At 33.8% G+C, this 19,621-nt stretch overlaps 1 protein-coding gene across 1 annotated transcript; it reads right to left on the minus strand.

Annotated features, from left to right (window-relative positions):
- Window positions 1-383: 383 nt before the first annotated feature.
- On the minus strand, window positions 384-6,094 carry LOC133653472 (fez family zinc finger protein 2-like). The gene is made up of 4 exons (XM_062052816.1): window positions 5,138-6,094; window positions 3,541-3,675; window positions 3,323-3,455; window positions 384-789 (listed from the first exon to the last, which is right to left on the minus strand). Exons 1-4 carry the CDS (start codon window positions 5,858-5,860, stop codon window positions 548-550), a joined length of 1,233 nt encoding a protein of 410 aa, XP_061908800.1. The 5' UTR covers window positions 5,861-6,094; the 3' UTR covers window positions 384-547.
- Between the last annotated feature and the right edge of the window lie 13,527 nt (window positions 6,095-19,621).

Below are 19,621 nucleotides of genomic sequence, written 5' to 3' on the forward strand. Positions count from 1 at the left end.
ATACAGTGCAAGCGCTACAGTATGATACTTCGCACAGTAAAAGTACAACAGTGTAAGTCTTCATACAGTTAAAGTACTACAGTGTGGTACTTCACACAGTACAATTACTACACTGTAGTACTTCATCCAGAACAAGTACTACAGTGTAATACTTCACACAGTTAAAGTACTACACTGTAATATTGTGTACAACAACACTTTACTTTGACTTTTCACGATGACAAAAAAGATATATACAAATACGACTTACTATAATACACAGTATTTGTATACATGTAATGAGCTATATAGTATAAAAGAGTACTGATATTATATTTCATTGATTTGTCATTAGAAGATAGTTTGAGAGTAAAAAAAAAAAAACAGAAACATTTGTTGTAATAAACAAGTTTTATTTCGGAATCAACCAACATTCATAGTTATGGTGATAAGTTATGAAGACGTTATTGACATCTTAAATATTTGACGTACACGAATAGCAGGCAGCAAAGGGTGAGTGTGAGATACTGTACTAATAATAATAATAATAATAATAATAATAATGTTTTTATAATGTTTCTTGTCTGCTGGAAGAAGACAAGATGTTGTCATGGAGTTTACGGACGTGCTTCTTTAGGTCGAAGTTGCGACAGAAGCCTTTTCCACAGGTGAGACAGGTGAAGGGCTTCTTGTCGTTGTGCGTGTGCATGTGGAACGTCAGGTTGTAGATCTGGTGGAACGCTTTGTTGCAGATAGAACATTTGTACTGCTTCTCTCCGCTGTGCGTCAACTTGTGGTTCTTGTAGTTACCTAGCAACCACACACGTCATCTTTACTGTACACTACGTCATCACAAAGTGGTCGACATGTTGTACTCCCTTGATGTCATCACCAGGTATTCATCATCATTAAGTCATCATCATGTTTCACTTTTTACTGTACTCCTCTGACGTCATCAGCAGCACCTTACTTTACCATCATATGCATCATAGACTGTAACATCGTAACTTACTTAGTATTCATTATATTTGACTAATTACTTTACTTCTTACTTTAAAATTAGTCATAGAAAACTTTTTTCATAACTAATTTAATGTATTCATAAATGTGAAATCTTTATTAATTATTTTAAAGATGATAATATATATACATATCCATCCATCCATCCATTTTCTACCGCTTGTCCCTTTTGGGGTCGCTGGAGCATATATATATATATATATATATATATATATATATATATATATATATATATATATATATATATATATATATATATATATATATATATATATATATATATATATATATATATATATATATATATATATATATATGTGTGTGTGTGTGTGTGTGTGTGTGTGTGTCTGGTCAACTTTAAACTCGATTTAAAGTAAGTGTGTTTACATACATGATAATAACACAGTGGAATAATTTGAAATGAAAACTAATATTAATAAGAAATGTCATTATCGGTCACTCAATATGTAACTATATTTTATTACACAATTTTGATTTAAAAAATTGCATTAAAAACCATGCATTAATCAAAACATATTTATGTTAATAAGCAAAGCTTCTAAGTCATAATGCAGAAAAACATTTGAAAGTGAGGATTAGTGTACTATTTTTAGTATTAGTGTATTTTTGATGGTATTAGTGTAATATTTATAGGATTTGTGTAATAATTTTTTTGTACTAATGTAATAACTATAGTGGTATTAGTGTAATATTTGTAATATTAGTGTAATATTTTAAGTATTATTGGTGTCATCATTTTAATGTTAGGGTAATTTATATATATTTATATTTGTAATATTTATAGTATTATTAGTGCACTATTTTTAGTATTAATGTATTATCCATAGTGTCGGTGTATTAAAAAAAATTGTAGGCATTGAGATGATTAAATATTTTTAATAAAGTGTAATATTTATAGTTGTATCGGTGTAATATTTATAGTGGTATTAGTGTAATATTTGTAATATTAATGTAATATTTATAATAGTATTAGTGTAATATTTTAAATATTAGTGTAATATTTAAACAGTGTCAGTGTAATATCTATAGTATTATTAGTGTAATATTCATAGTGGTATTAGTGTTAATAGTTTAATATGACAAAGCGAAAGTAAAAGTGAGTTGTGTTGATTGAGGTGTTAGTTTTGTGTTGCATTCAAGAAGTTGTCAAACTTTGTCAAAATCAAACTTTGTTGGTCTCACTGATGACCCACAGCGTTGTGTTGAAGGAAATGAACCATTTTAATGTGCCCTGTTATAATACTTATACTTCCTCTCAGCATATGCAGTACATTACTAACGCCACTAATCATACTTTAATGTCGTCATATTTATATTTCAGTTATATTTCAAAGTTGTCATATTCATAATTCAAAGTCATATTCATATTCAATGTACGTAAGCACACATTGGAAGCAGAACATATGCTTTAAACTTTAAATATGAAAAACATTTTTCGCTTTTTTCAAGTTATACTTGAAAAACAATCAACTCTGAAGCAGAGAAAATACAAAAAACATCGAAAACAAACCAATACTGTGTTATTTCATTTTTCGAATCAGATCATTCTCCAACATGTAATATTATTTGTATATTACTTCAGATAATCTTTCAACAAGTTATTTCACTTTGAGATTTCTAAATCATTTAAATCATATTTTAGATAATATTTTAAACATTTGATTTGATTTTAATATTATTTTGGATAATTTTACAACATGTTATTTCATTTGTATATTATTTTTGGATCATCTTTTTCAACAGCTGATTTAACTTTTTGATTCGTTTGGATAATTTTTTCAACAGGTGAGGCTACATGTATATTATTTTAGATTATTTTCTAACATGTTATTTGTATTCTTATAATATTTTACATTATTTTTCCAGCATGTTATTTCATTCTTATATTATTATATATCATTTTCCAACATATTATTTTATTCCTATAGTATAATTTTTTCAGACATGTTATTTTATTTTTTACAGTATTTATAATATTTTCCCAACATGTTAATAATTCATTCCTATATAATATTTTTACAACATCTTATTTCGTTGTTATATTATTATTTATTCATTCCTATGTTTTCCAACATGTTATTTTCATTATATCATTTTACAACATGCTATTTCGTTGTTATATTATTTTACATACTTTTTTCAACATGTAATTTCATTCTTATATCCCTTATCTCACCTTATGTCATTATTTCGTTTACATTATTATTTCTTGTCATTGATATCATTATTTTTGGAGGCCAGATTTCACAAAAAGCGACAAAAGTATATGGAGAAAAAAATAAAAAATAAAAATCATATTCACCTTTCTGATGAAACCCTTTTCCACAGAACTCGCAGACGAAAGGTTTGTATCCTGCGTGGATTCGCACGTGCGTGTTGAGAGTCGAACTTCTGTTGAACGCTTTCCCACACTGGTTGCATTTATGAGGTTTCTCCTTCAACGCAAAATAATACATCGACTGTAAATATGTGCACATGATAAATACACAATCGCCAGGTGGAGAAAAGAGTGTGGGTCACCTGTGTGTGGATGATTTTGTGTCTACACAAAGTGCTGGCCTGTCGGAATCCTTTCCCGCACACTTTACACACGAACGGCCGCGCTCCGGTGTGTACCGGCATGTGTCTGGTCAGATTGTAGTGAGCGTTAAAAACCTGAACAATTACACACAATCACACACAACTTTTACTTACATTTCATCACACTTCATTAGTACATGTTTTCTGCACATTTGTAACAATTTCCATACGTTATTTATTATATTATATGCAGCAGATGTTCGTTGTATTTAAATTATATATATATATATATATATATATATATATATATATATATATATATATATATATATATATATATATATATATATATATATATATATATATATATATATATATATATATATATATATATATATATATATATATATATATATATATATATATATATATATATATGTATATATATATATATATGTGTCTATATATATATATATATATATATATATATATATATATATATATATATATATATATATATATATATATATATATATATATATATATATATATATATATATATATATATATATAATTCATGTTCATCACAGTTGTATTTTTTAGTATATATGTATAAGCTATTTATTATAGTCATATGCATCACATGTTTGTTTTATATTATATTGACATCTATTATGTGTGTATATTTAATTGTATAGTAGTGTGTATTGTGTGTGTGTGTATATATATATATATATATATATATATATATATATATATATATATATATATGTGTGTGTGTGTGTGTGTGTGCGTGTGTGTGTGTGTGTGTTTCAATCCATGTGTATCACATGTTCGTTTTGTATCATATTGTATGTGCATTTGTAAAATTGTGCATGTTATATATGTGCTTTTATAATATTCATGTTTGTTTAATAGCCACGTCTAAAGTGTGTTCTGATGACAGTCATGTCTGTGTTTTAATAATATATATAATATATAAGATATATAATATATAATATATATTTTATTACAAACATGTGTACCACATGTGTTTTTAATATATTTGCGTGTATTGCAATGTATGTTTTGATTAATTCCCATGTGTATTAATGTTTGTTTTTATTACGTGTCTTATGTTTGTTGCACTACATGTTTTTGTTTTTTTAATTAATATACAAGGGTATTATATGTATTTTTAATGATATTGGAATGTATATTGTACTGCTTTATATCTATGTAATGCTTTTTAAAAAATGATATACACGTAGCGTTTTTGATAATATTTATGTTTATAGATGTATTTTTTACATGCATGCATTTGTGTTTTTAATTAATGTTCAGGCTGTTTATTATATGTGTGTTTTAATATTCATGTATATATTTTGTATTGCATGCATGTTTTTAATTGGGTGTATAGTTGTAATGATGCATGTGTGTTTTAAATGAATGTGTATTTTATATATTTTTTTAAGTAATATGCATGTGTGTCGCATGTGTGTTTTATATGGTGGTGTGCGTGCAGGTGTTTTAATAGTATGACATATTTTATGCATCTATTACAAAAAAGTGCATCATCTTGCATGCAGAAATGTAATATGTTCAAATCATGAATTACCTTTCCGCAGACTTCGCAAGTGAAGTTTTTGGGTTTTGCGTCTCCGGCACCGCCGTTGTTGCAAACTTTGTTGGGGTTCTTGAAACAGTTCTTGTCGGCCTGGTTCTCCTTGACGATGTGGTCCAGTTTCCCGGGGAGATGCTCCTTGTGGGGGTACTGGGCTGTGGGCGCCTTGTCCGCCCCGTGCAGGCCACCCGCGGGCACCTTGGTCCCGTCCAGGACTAAAAGTCTGTGCTGGGCCGAGATGGAGGCCTGGGCGTGCGGGCTGGACAACCAGTGTCCCCCCAGCAGGTCCGACTGGGCGTAGGCCGGGTCCAGGTAGTTGAGATAGTAGAAAGAGCCGCTCGGTACCGCCAGGCTCTGATGGATGACCTGCGGTTTGACCAGCCGGCTTCCAGGCGCCAAAAGCGGCTGCTTGGCTCCGGAGTCGTGCGCTTTTGCGCACACGCAGCAGCTGCTCTTGCACGCCGCGCCGCCCCTGAAACTGGACCGCCACAGTTCCGAATAGTTCATCAGGGCCTTGGCCTGGAAGTCGTAGCCGAAAGGCTGCAGCGGGATCATGCAGGGAATCGGAGAGCAGAACCCGAGCAGTTTCTTCTCCTCCGCGCCTTCCGAGCCCTTGGACATGATCCGGTCTATGGAGAAGGCGAGGGTCTTGGGGGCCGCGGAGGGGCCGCTGCGAGCGCAGGACATGACCGCGTCCACGGGTCCGGAACGGGACATTTTGCAGCCCAAAGATGCCAGACTCGCTCCTTCCAACTTCTTTCAGAGTCTCCAAGTCCCCGCAGGACAGACGGGAGGACACATCAGTTTAATAGGAACTCCTCGCAGGCGTTTGCATTGAAAAAGACAACAATGGCATCCACGGGGGAGGATTAATGCTTCATTAATGGCCACGGAGCAGGACCAGGACTAGGACTAAGTTGGACCGGGACCTGCAGAAGACTAAACGCTGCAAAGGTCTGGTGGAGAAAACGCTTTTTAAGTTGAAGGACTTTAATGCTTCATGGGTGTGACACACACACACACACAACAAAAAAAAAGCTCCGCTTGTCATCTTGACATTAGCACCGCCCCTGCTCACACTGGAGCACATCAACCTGCTCCGAACCAACATAATGATGCATATGATGTATTATTATAACCGTGTGACGTCATTCCGCACTTTTATAAACATTCCAGAAAGTCCACCTGCTCCCCCCCCCCCCACCTTCTTTCACTTTGGTTCACTGAAGCGCTGCTTGAAGCTGCTCTCCCCGCACACATAGAGGAAGCATTGAAGCAAAGAAAAAGGAGCAGAAGGAACATGAAAAGAATTGTGCGACAATCAGGAGCGCCTTTCACTCTTTGAAGGCCATTTGAGCACTTGAAGTTGAGCAGACAACTTTGTACTGCGAGTACACCTCACATCATAGGGGCCGATCTACATTTCTGCCAGTGGGTGCTCGGTGTGTGTTGTCCCGGTACCAAAAATATTTTGGTACTTTTCTAAATAACCCGGGACCACCAAAAAATGTCATTATTGGCTTTAAATGAACAAAAAAATCTTAGGGTACATTAAACATATGTTTCTTATAGCAATGTTGCCCTTAAATAAAATAGTGAACATACAAGACAACTTGTCTTCTAGAAAGCCAGGGGTGTCCAAACTTTTTCCACTGAGGGCCGCACACGGAAATATTAAAGCATGCGGGGGCCATTTTGATATTTTTCATTTTCAAACAAAATATATAGATTTTTTTTTTTTTTTTAACAATTAGGGCTCCTGGGGCCCGTAAAGGGTCTCAGTCATTAACATGTTAAAAACAAGTCAAATTATTATTGCCTATCATTATATATGCCTTTTCTGTCAAAGACAACTTTGTTTTTTATAGTAAAACTGAAATATGCAGTATTTCCCCCACCGCCCAAAACCTTCAGAAAGCAATGTTTGATGTGAAGTAATTGGAGCCCTGAAAAGATCAATAATGCATGACACCATAGATTTTATTTTCATTATTATTTTTGATTAATCACAGTGAAAAGATAAATACAATCCCACTAAATATCTTTGGGATCCAAAAGGTACCCCACTCATAAAGTGATACATTTTTATTATTATTTGTTTTACTTTCAACACTTAAGTTACGAGATCAACTTCAGATACAGTATATCTGTCGATTTTACACTATTATTTTGTTTGTTTTATGCTCTTTTGTCAAAGAAAACTTGGATGTTTTTATATGGCAACCACACAATGTATGCAATATTTTTCCACATAAAACATTTTAATGTGAAATATTTGAAGTAATTTGAGCCTTGAAGATGTCAATAATTCATTATTATTGATTTTTTGTCTTTTTTTTTTTTTTTTGAGCAATGGCAAAAAAAGGAAAATAAAGATAGACAAAATTAAAAAAAACAGCCTGCATGGCAGCTTTGTGTCAACATTGCAACGTTTTCTAGTTAGATTTCACCTCATTCCACTTTTTTAATGTTTTTTTTATTTTTGCAATGGCATTTCCAGAATGTGTGGCAGGCCGCTAAAATATTAGCTGCGGGCCGCAAATGGCCCCCGGGCCGCACTTTGGACACCCCTGTAGTAAGCAAACAAAGACTCCTAATTTAGTCTGCTGACATATGAAGTAACATATTGTGTCATTTCTCATTCTATTATTTTGTCAACGTTATTAAGGACAAGTGGTACAAAATGACTTATTAATCTACTTGTTCATTTACTGTTAATATCTGCTTATTTTATGTTTTAACATGTTCTATCTACACTTCTGTTAAAATGTAATAATCACTTGTTCTTCTGTTGTTTGATACTTTACATTAGTTTTGGATGATACCACAAATTTGGGTATCAATCCCATACCAAGTAGTTACAGGATCATACATTGGTCATATTCAAAGTCCTCATGTGTCCAGGGACATATTTCCTGAGTTTATAAACATGATATACATTTTTAAAAACTAAAAAAGATGTGTGAATGTGAGTGTGAATGTTGTCTGTCTATCTGTGTTGGCCCTGCGATGAGGGGGCGACTTGTCCAGGGTGTACCCTGCCTTCCGCCCGAATGCAGCTGAGATAGGTTCCAGCACCCCCCGCGACCTCAAAAGGGACAAGCGGTAGAAAATGGATGGATGGATGTTGTGACGCCAAAAAATATCGACGTAATCATAGTACTATCGACTAGATACGTGCCTGTACTTGATATAATTACAGTGGATGTCAGGAAAAGGTCCACCCATGGCGTTTGTTTACATTTTGACGCTGGTGAGCTACGGTGTGTAGTGAATCATGTTTAGCTATTCCTCGTCCTGCAGGGATGATACTTGTAAGAAACTTACTTTTTATGTCGTAATTATAGTATCGTCTAGATACGCTGATATTACAGTGGATGTTAGGTGTAGATCCACCAATGGCGTTTGTGTATATTGTAGCGTCCCGGAAGAGTTGGTGCTGCAGGGAATTCTGGGAATTTGTTCTGTAGTGTTAATGTTGTGTTGCGGTGGAAATATTCTTCCAAAATGTGTTTGTTGTTGTTGTTTAGTGTGGTTTCACTATATGGCACATGTTTATGACAGTGTTGGCATTGTTCATACTGCCACCCCTAGTGTGACATGTATGGCTGTTGAGTGTGCAGCGCCTTCAAGGTCAAGATAATTATGTAATTAGTTTGTATCAGGGCACAATTAAATTTTGTTAGGCTTTGTTAATAATAGACTATATGATTTGTGACTGTGTTTTTATGTAGAACGGCCCCAACTCGCCACAAAATTAACAACAACAAGATTGATTTTTCAAAAATTATTATAAAGATTGAAAGTTGCTATCAAACCCACGTGGGTGCTCACCCCGAACCACCCATGGGATCGGCGCCTATGCCTCACATATTACAGTCCTTTTAAAGTAAAATAAGTGTCAAATACTGCTATTAAATAAGTATACACTTTATTCAAATGATATTACACTTACTGTATGTAAACAAATCTAAAGTCTGCTCACGGTAAAAATAAATAAATAAAGTGTTACTGTTTTTCCATTTACAGTAACAACAACTGATGATGTTAAGGTAAAAAAAAAACTGCCAGCTGAGTCTTCTGAATGTTACCTTTAAAATAACTGTGGTACTTTTTTACCATTTATATTCAAACACAATCCTGCTGTATAAAGGGTGTGTAATGTTAGTGGCCAAAAATATAAAATCTACTTGTTAAATAAAACCCCTGCCTTGTTTTTAATGAATACTTAGGCCTACTACGCTACTGCATTTTATTTTTGCCCTAGATTTAACAGTTAAAACAATCTATCAGCGATATCAGCAACAACAAAAAATTTTACCGCAAAAATAACAGTGATACAGTTTTTCCATTAATGCACTGTAAAAACAACGACTGTAGATTTAATTGTCAAATTAGATTAAAAGTGGTGCCGTTTTTTATTTTACAGTCACGCACTGTGGAAACAAAGACCTTATATTTTTCAGGAAAACAAAATGCCAGCTCAGTTGACAAACTTTTATGGTGATAAAAAAAGTGGTACCATTTTTACATTCTCTGTAATAAAAGCAACAAAAGTGAAAACAAACAACTTTTGAAATGTTTTATTTTTAAATACCGCGCTGTAAGATAGTTCCGTCTGTAGAATTTTACAGTAAAAATAACAACTGGGACGTTTTTTCATTGACAATATTAAACTTTAAAAACACCATACATTTTATAGTAAAATTCTGGCGACTGAGTTGCCTTTTTTTTTTTTTTACTATAAATCCAGCATTTTTTTTTTTAAAGTGAGTCATTTTCACATTATATATCAAATGAAAATAACTGTTTAACATTATTTATTTTATGTAAAGTATATATTATATATTTAAATAGTACTATTGTCAGCTATATGTGCTTGATAAGTAAAAAAAAAATCACTAAGTCAAGACAAAAAGTCACTATCATTCATGTGCACAATTTAACAATATTTAACATTTGGTTAGTATTTGATAAGGAATAAGGAATAATCCTACATCCTGTATACATCACGTGAAGATGTTTTTTTTTGTGTCAGAGTTGACATCAAAAATGTGACATACATGAAACATGTGATATTCATGTTAAATGCATTTTTTATTCATGTTTTGATGTACACTGAATTGAAGCAATGAACAAACATGTACAGTCAATAAATTTGAATATTTTGGAAAGGTTGATTTATTTTGGTAATTCAGTTTAAAAAGTCAAATTCCGTGAAATATTTAAAACATTTACTTATTTATTTCTTATTTGGATGAATCAAGCTTTCTCCTTATGACAACCTGAGTAAAATATATCAGTGGTGCCCAAAGTGGGGCCCGTGGGCCACATCTGGCACACTGAGTAGTTTTGTTTGGCCTGCCAAAGGGGGAGAACTTTCTTATTAACATTTAGGTTATTTGTGTTTTATATTTAAAAGCAAAAGTGTCCCGATCCTATGTTGATATGGGATATCTGTGTGATATCAGCAGAAAAAACAAGTATCGGACCAGTACAGTCTAATTGGAAGTGAAAAAGGTGTATCAAAACGGGCTTACTTAAAATATGTTTCTTTCGCCCCCAGCTCATTGGCACATTTTTACTTTGGCCCCTGGGGACAAAAAGTTTGGGCACCCTTATTGTAGAATATAATTGAAAAATAAACTGTAAAATCTCAATTGGTCTTAAATGAAAATATGTAAACCATTATGTCAGTACAATATCTGAATATTTGACATGTACTACATAAAATCCTTGACATGTATTTAGTATAATGTTAGCATATTGGCAACTGTCAAATATGGTCAGACTTTTCTGGCAATTTTAAGACTAAACTTTGCAATATTTTCTAGCCTTCTGGTTAATGAAGTATATAAGCATGTACTACCTAGTTTGCATGTATGTGTTTATTCGTTTAAACTTTATTTATCCAAGGTAAGACAATTAAGAACATATTTTCATTTGCAATGCTGACCTTGCAAAGAGGCAGCATTTACATGTGAGAGATGTTGAAGTCTCTCAGGCGGTGTTGATGACAGCTACACACTGTTTATGTTTATGAAATATTTTTGTCATATTTATCTGCAAACATCATGAGATGACTGCAGTATGAATAAATACATCAAATATATCAGATATTCTCATTTCTTCCAAACTGTGTTTCAGCTTCATTTACTCTCAAAATTGCACTCACGTTCTGAGAAACACTTCATGTATTTTGTGTGCCAATGAGCAAAGCGCTGAGTGACGGTGAAGATTTAGTTGGGACGTATGGACTTAATGGCAACACAGCATGAACACTGTTTTTTCTCCTAATAACCTTCAAATACGTCCTGACTGTGGTCTGTTTAAGCTGAGCTCAGCATGAAGAATGAAGGCCTGTTGTCTCTGGGCTGCTCTTATGGAAATGAGGGAAAATACTCAAATGTAGGTTTATTCAGGCACAACTGGCAGCTCATCCACACAATAAACATTGATCCTCTTGCTTAACCCAAACCCTCTATTCAGCGCCAACAGCAATTAGCTCTGCATTGATTGGAGGGGAGCCCCGATTCTTGCCTGCAGGCATGCAAGAATCATGTATTGTCTTATTAAACACAAATTACATGCGTATATATGTTCAAATGTTTAATAAGTTTAGTGTTTTTAAATACACTCTTACCTTAGTTAAACTATTTTTTACTCCAATCTCATCCGCCTCAATAAAAACGATCCTAAATATATGTTTAATAAAGTAGCAGCACTAACCCAACAAGAGACTTCTCCCAGTAGCTCCACCCACTCGGCTGAAGACTTTATGAAATTATTTACTAGGAAAATTTTACTCATTAGAAAGGAGAATAAAGATAGTGCGTCCCAGCTCCAATTGGGTTCTACTAACGCAGATACGAATGAATGTATGACAAATAATTCACTCCAAAATAATCTCTCTCTTTTTGAAAAAATAACATTAGAGGAACTCCTGCGACTCATAAATGGGACAAAACAAACATTTTGTTTGCTTGACTCACTTCCTGGAAAACGTATCAAAGAGCTGTTTGTAATATTAGGACCATCAGTGCTAAATATTATTAACTTATCACTTTCCTCTGGTACTGTTCCCATTGCATTCAAAACAGCGGTTATTCATCCTCTGCTTAAAAGACCTATCCTCTATCCTGAGCTCATGGTAAACTACCGGCCAGTGTCTGAACTCCCCTTTATCTGGAAAAGCCTAGAAGAAATTGTTGCACAGCAGCTAAATGAACACTTAGGGTCTAACAATCTCTGTGAACCCTTTCAGTCCGGTTTCAGGGCAAATCACTCCACGGAGACAGCCCTCGCAAAAGTGACTAAGGATCTATTGCTAACTATGGATGCTGATGCGTCATCCATGTTGCTGCTACTTGATCTTAGCGCTGCTTTCGATACCATCAATCATAACATTCTATTAGAACGTATCAAAACACGTATTGGTATGTCAAACTTAGCCTTTTCTTGGTTTAACTCCTATCTTACTTTTAACCAAGTTTTTGCCTGATCCTGGAAAATGTTTGCTTTTTATTATTACATTGCACATAGATCGGTCAATGAAAGGCAACATAGTTTTCAGGAACAACTACTAAGTCAGTGGGCAGATGATTTGTTATGCTCTGATCTCTTATTGGTCTATTATTTGCTCGAAATTTGTACCCACAAAAGCAAGCAGGTTATCTCCAGCGTAAGCGCAAGCGTTTAAGTGGACGTGGCAATTTATCATGCTTAAATGTTAACCAGCTTCGTAGCACTGCGTATCTGGACTTAAACTGCAAACGTATCCTGGATAAGCAAAAATCCTGCTTTGTGGAACAGTATTTGTAAAGTAAAGATGTTAAACATATATTTGTAAAGCAAATATTGTAAACATGTATTTGTACACCAAATAATATAAACATGTATTTGTTAACCAAATATTGTATACATGTGTTTGTAAATCAATTAATGTAAAGATTCAATTTTATACCAAATAACACAAACGCGTATTTGCAAACCAAATAGTATAAACATGTATTTGTGAGCCAAATAATGTAAACAATCCCCCGCGACTCCAAAAGGGACAAGCGGTAGACAATGGAAGGATGGATGGATAATGTAAACATGTATTTTTAAACCAAATATTGTAAACAGGTATTTGTAAACCAAGTATTGTAAACATGTATTTGTAAACCAAGGAAGTTAAACATGTATTTGTAAAACAAATATTGTAAACATGTATTTGTAAACCAAATACTGTAAACATGTGTTTGTTAACCAAATAATATAAAAAAAATATTGTAAACTTGTATTTGTAAAGCAAATAGTATATATATATATATATATATATATATATATATATATATATATATATATATATATATATATATATATATATATATATATATATATATATATATGTATATATATATAGGTTCTTTAGTTTACAAATACATATTTGTATTTGTAAATGATTAATTTTAAAGATACATATATATATATATATATATATATGTATCTTATATCTTATATATATATATATATATATATATATATATATATATATATATATATATATATATATATATATATATATATATATATATATATATATATATATATGTATCTTTAAAATTAATCATTTACAAATACAAATATGTATTTGTAAACTAAAGAACCTATATATATATATATATATATATATATATATATATATATATATATATATATATATATATATATATATATATATATATATATATATATATATATATATATATATGTATCTTTAAAATTAATCATTTACAAATACAAATATGTATTTGTAAACTAAAGAACCTCCCGGTAACAGTTAGAGATGCTACCTCAGTAGAAGCATTTAAGTCCCATCTTAATACTCATTTATACACCCTGGCCTTTAAATAGACCCATTTGTTCTTAGTTTTTTTTCTGTTTTTTTGTTGTTGTTGTTTTTTTTTGTTGTTGTCCTGTCCAGCTACTCAGCTAATCATATTGTTGATGTATATGCCCATATTTGGTTTACAAATACATGTTTACAATATTAGATTTACTTTACAAAAGAGAAGTATGGGATACTTCTCTTGTTGCCTTATTTGTATTTGACTTTATTAAATGGATTTATATTATTATTTGGCACAGCCAGACCGGAGCAGGAGTATCTCTAAACATGTACTTATAAACCAAATAACTTAAACATGTATTTGTTAACCAAATAATGTAAACATGTATTTGTATACCAAATATTATAAACATGTATTTGTAAACAAAATGATGTAAACGTGTATTTGTAAAACAAGTAAGCTAAACATGCATTTGAAAACCAAGTAAGCTAAACATGCATTTGAAAACCAAATAATTCAAATATGTATTTGTAAACCAAATATTGTAAACATGTATTTGTAAACCAAGGAAGTTAAACATATATTTGTAAACCAAATATTGTAAAAATGTATTTCTAAACCAAAAAATAAAAACATGTATTTGTTAACCAAATAAGATAAACATATATTTGTAAGCCAACTACTGTAAACTTGTATTTGTAAACTAAATAATTTAAACATGTATTTGTAAATCAAATATTGTAAATGTGTATTTGTAAACTAAATAATGTAAACACCTGTTTGTAAAACAAATACTGTAAGCCTGTATTTGATAACCAAACAATGTAAACATGTATTTGTAAACCAAATATTATATTTATAAACTAAATATTATTAACATGTGTTTGTAAACCAAGGAAGTTAAACATGTCTTTGTAAAGCAAATAATGTAAACACGTGTTTGTAAAACAAATACTGCAATATGTATTTGTAAACCAAAAAACTTAAACATGTATTTGTTAACTAAATAAGTTAAACATGTATTTGTAAACCAAATAAATTCAACATGTATTTGTAAACCATGAAGTTAAACATGTATTTGTAAACCAAAGAAGTTAAACATTTATTTGTAAACCAAATAATGTAAACATGTATTTGTAAACCATGAAGTTAAACATGTATTTGTAAACCAAATAAATTCAACATGTATTTGTAAACCATGAAGTTAAACATGTATTTGTAAACCAAAGAAGTTAAACATTTATTTGTAAACCAAATAATGTAAACATGTATTTGTATGCTAAAAAGTGTTACACTTGTCGAGACTGGGATTGCTGCATATCACAGTGTGTTTTGTGAAGTCACCAGCAAAGAGTAAGTAGACTTTGTGTAGCTGTGGTAAATAATTTACTCACCTTGTTACTTTATACATGCTAATTAATTAATAACATGTTATGAAATATAACTTACATTACATCTATATGGGATGTCCACTAAATGTCTAAGCATGCTGGTTAGATATCAAGGTGCTAAGGAATTTCGTCACAGGAATTGACAGACAGCTGTGCTCACACTTTGGAGCCTTGGTGACAACTTTCACTCACGTTAAACCGAGGAAAAAGGAAAACAGAGAAAATGAGAAAGTGCTAGTGAGAAGATAATTTTCTTGCAATGAGCGTTCATTTCCTCTACCTTTTGATTTTGCTCAAATTGTAAAGCAGATATGAAGGAACATGCAGATAGAATATGACAGAAGACGCACATATTTATTTGAACATCCAACCATTTGACAATGATTGGATATTCATGAATAATATTGTCTTTTTATCTCAACAATTCTGTCGACTGGACCATGCACATTTGTATTGCTGTTTCAAATGTTATTCCTCATTGGAAAAAAGTCAGTCGATGTTACGGTAAAAAAACACTAGCAGGTCAGTCGCCAGAATTTTATTGTTTTTCCATTTATAGTAATGCACTGTGATAATGACCATAGATTTTATGGTAAAAAAAACTAAACAAAAACTACCTGGCAGCTCAGTCGCCAGAATTTTACCGCAAATATAACAATGGTACCGTTGTTTTCCATTTACATTGTTGTAATGTAAAAAAAAAACTGTAGACTTTACGGGAACAAACTGGCAGCTCAGTTGCCACAACTTTATTGTGAAACTTAATCTAGTACCGTTTTTCCATTTCCAGTAATTCACTGTAAAAAAAAAAAAAGAAGAATTAATACAAAATCTGTAGATTTTCCATTGAAAAAGGTGGCAGCTCGGTTGCCAAAAATTTACTGTAAAATAAAAATTAAGCAATTTTGAATTTTCAGTAATTTGGCATAAAAAACACCATCAATTTTACAGTAAATGTCTTACCGTGAAAAAAAATCTACCCTAAATATATTGTTTTGTTGTACAGTGCAAGTTGGAGTTGCATCATCCCGAATTAACTTGATTAAAAGTTGGGATGCCACGATTCGATTAATAAACGATTATCGAGATGATCAATGCATCTTTTTTTCCTATACATGATTTTTATGAACAAGGTATATTTGTCATAATCCATTAACAATGTTTCATTGAATGAAAGTTGTGTGAAAGAATGTGACACATGTAAAAAAATAGGTGCAAAAAATTACTGCTCCTGCTACGCATTGTTTTTGAACACCACTCACTTACAGGTCACACCAATGTGAGTTTGTTTGTTTTTGTGTTTATTTGGAACATGCATGCATACAACATGATACTTCACAATTTCCAGTTTCTCTATTCAACATGTTCAAAAAGGAGTAGGAAGAAGCATAACTTATTTAATCCTAACCCTTTTCCTTTACATAACAGTTGCTAAAACTTTTCTTCACTTCCTGTTCTCAATTTATTCACAATATACTCCATTAGTAATAATAAAGATAAATGAATAAATAAACAATAATTAGTGAAGTAAGTAATATTCAGTGACGTGCAGTCAGTGGAGGCAGGTGAGGCGGGGCCTCACGTGCCATCATGGAAAGAAACATTTTTTAAAAAGAAAAACAATTAATTAAATTGTTATATGTATCCAGTGATTATACTATAAAGTTATTTTCCATTTAACTTCACCAGTTTTAGATTATTTTTTATTAAAAATCGCTGAATTTTCACATTTGCCGTTCAAATACTGAGAAGAGACGGTGCGGTGATCAGCAGCCAGTTGAGGCACGTCACTGCGTTGTGCCTCAACATGGATTGCGGACTCGGCTAAATGCTGGCCTGCTGTGCAGTGAGACCGTATTGCTATATGAACTATATTATACATTTCCATAGTTTAGTTAGCTGAGGTATATAATGTACAGTGTATTTTGTCAACAACTGTATGTGTGTAAGTATTTCTTGTGCTGAGCAATCATAAAACGGCTACAAAAGACACACTGACTGAGGCTCGCAGTAATCCCGCCTCCTGGTGGTAGAGAATGCACCCCCGCCGTAGAATGCACCCCCTGACGAGAGTGTTATATCAACTAAAGCCCACACTTGCAAGATTGAATCTATTTAAAAAAGTTATTTAATAAGAAGCCAAAAAGTGCAATAACAATAATGTTCGTGTTGGAGGAGTTGTGAATGACTGCAGGGCCACAACATTAGGTACACCTGCAGACTGCAGCACAGATATCATATTTCATTCATTCACAACTCTTCCAACACAAACATTATTGTTTTTGCACTTTTTGGCTTCTTATTACCTACTCAGTGGCCTAGTGGTTAGAGTGTCCGCCCTGAGATCGGTAAGTTGTGAGTTCAAACCCCGGCCGAGTCATACCAAAGACTATAAAAATGGGACCCATTACCTCCCTGCTTGGCACTCAGCATCAAGGGTTGGAATTGGGGGTTAAATCACCAAAAATTATTCCCGGGCGCAGCACCCCTGCTGCCCACTGCTCCCCTCACCTCCCACGGGGTGATCAAGGGGATGGGTCAAATGCAGAGGACACATTTCACCACACCTAGTGCGTGTGTGACAATCATTGGTACTTTAACTATTAAATAACTTTTTTAAATAGATTCAATCTTGCACGTGGAAAGTTTAAGTGTGGGCTTTAGTTGATATAACACTCCCGTCAGGGGGTGCATTCTACGGCGGGGTGCATTAATCCAGCACAACAGCAGCACATGGACTTCATTTATAAGTAAAGGTAAGACCATAATAACGTTTTTTTTTTTATCAAATATGCTTTTTTGTGGGCTACAGTTTGTATGTGTAAAGTTAAAGTTAAGTTAAAGTACCAATGATTGTCACACACACACTAGGTGTAATGAAATTTGTCCTCTGCATTTGACCCATCCCCTTGATCACCCCCTGGGAGGTGAGGGGAGCAGTGGGCAGCAGTGGGCAGCAGTGGGCAGCAGCGGAGCCGCGCCCGGGAATAATTTTTGGTGATTTAACCCCCAATTTCAACCCTTGATGCTGAGTGCCAAGCACGGAAGAATGCTGGTATGAGCTTTTAAACATAACCCGTTAACTGCTGCCAATCAAATGGTGAATAAGATACTCTTTAGGGTTCATATGTTTGTAAATCTGACTGTGATGAAGTCAGTGCCTCACCAGCCATGAACCTCATCGCACGTCACTGGTGTGTGTGTGTGTGTGTGTGTGTGTGTGTGTGTGTGTGTGTGTGTGTGTGTGTGTGTGTGTGTGTGTGTGTGTGTGTGTGTGTGTGCGTGTGTGCGTGCGTGTGCATGAGTGGCTTGTAGTTTTTTGTACATCAGTAACTTATCACATTCATCATCATCATCAGCCGTTATCACATTTACTAAGAAAAACCCAACAAGAGAGACGTCGCATATTCTTTAAATATTTTCGTGAATATGGACCAAAGTTAGGTTTTTCATGAATGTTTGTAACCACAAAACGTTGTAAAACGAGCAGCAGCTGTCAAGAAAATGCTAGCGTGGCATGAAATAAATACAAATTCTCAGTGTTTGCTTCTTTGTGGCCGTTTGGAATATGGCTGCCAAGAGCTATTTTGTGTCATGTTTATGGATATGACACACTTTTTATTCATGCATCACATGACAGAAACAACTCATATTTGTCAGTTGCAATGGTAATCAACTATAACAGTGGCGTGTGTGTGTGTGTGTGTGTGTGTGTGTGTGTGTGTTCTTGTATTTCTACCCTTCTTGAGACATAAACAAGGAAAAGTACCTTCCATATGAGGACCGGTGTGTCACGGCGCGGACTCGAACCCTTGTTTCTCCTGCAACTGAGTGTCACTATTCCTCCCCTGCTTGCTCGCCCGGACACGCCCCTGCTCGCGCTGGGCGCAGCACGGCCACGCAGCAACAAGGCTGCAGGCAATCACGCATCAGCACACCTGAACCTGACGAGAGGGAGCGGCATAAAAGGCCAGCAAAGCCATGAGACCTTCGCCAGAATGTAGCCGATCTCCCCTGAGTAAGCATCACGTCTGGCACCCCTCCCTCGTTCCTTGCTCGCCTTCTTTGTGCTTTTCCTCGTTCCCGTCTTGATGTCCTTTGTGTCTTCCACAGTGTCTCCTGTGGTCGTGTCTTGCCTCACGACCTCCTCCCGGATCTTTGCTTGCCTTCCCCGATCCTCGACCACTGCTTGGACCCGGACATCGTCCCCTCTCTAGCCCCCGACTGCTTGCCTCCCTACTGACTGCCTCTTT

This window comes from Entelurus aequoreus, linkage group LG01, assembly GCF_033978785.1.
Source record: "Entelurus aequoreus isolate RoL-2023_Sb linkage group LG01, RoL_Eaeq_v1.1, whole genome shotgun sequence".
Taxonomy (NCBI): Eukaryota; Metazoa; Chordata; class Actinopteri; order Syngnathiformes; family Syngnathidae; genus Entelurus; species Entelurus aequoreus.

What these genes read in the sequence shown, in the direction of transcription:
- LOC133653472 (XM_062052816.1), bottom strand. Translation starts at nt 5,860, where the DNA reads ATGTCCCGTTCCGGACCCGTGGACGCGGTCATGTCCTGCGCTCGCAGC. An exon ending in CTTGCGAAGTCTGCGGAAAG is followed by an intron (nt 3,676 to 5,137) that starts GTAATTCATGAT and finishes GTAATTGTTCAG; the next exon opens with GTTTTTAACGCTCACTACAA. An exon ending in AAAAGGGTTTCATCAGAAAG is followed by an intron (nt 790 to 3,322) that starts GTGAATATGATT and finishes TGTGGTTGCTAG; the next exon opens with GTAACTACAAGAACCACAAG.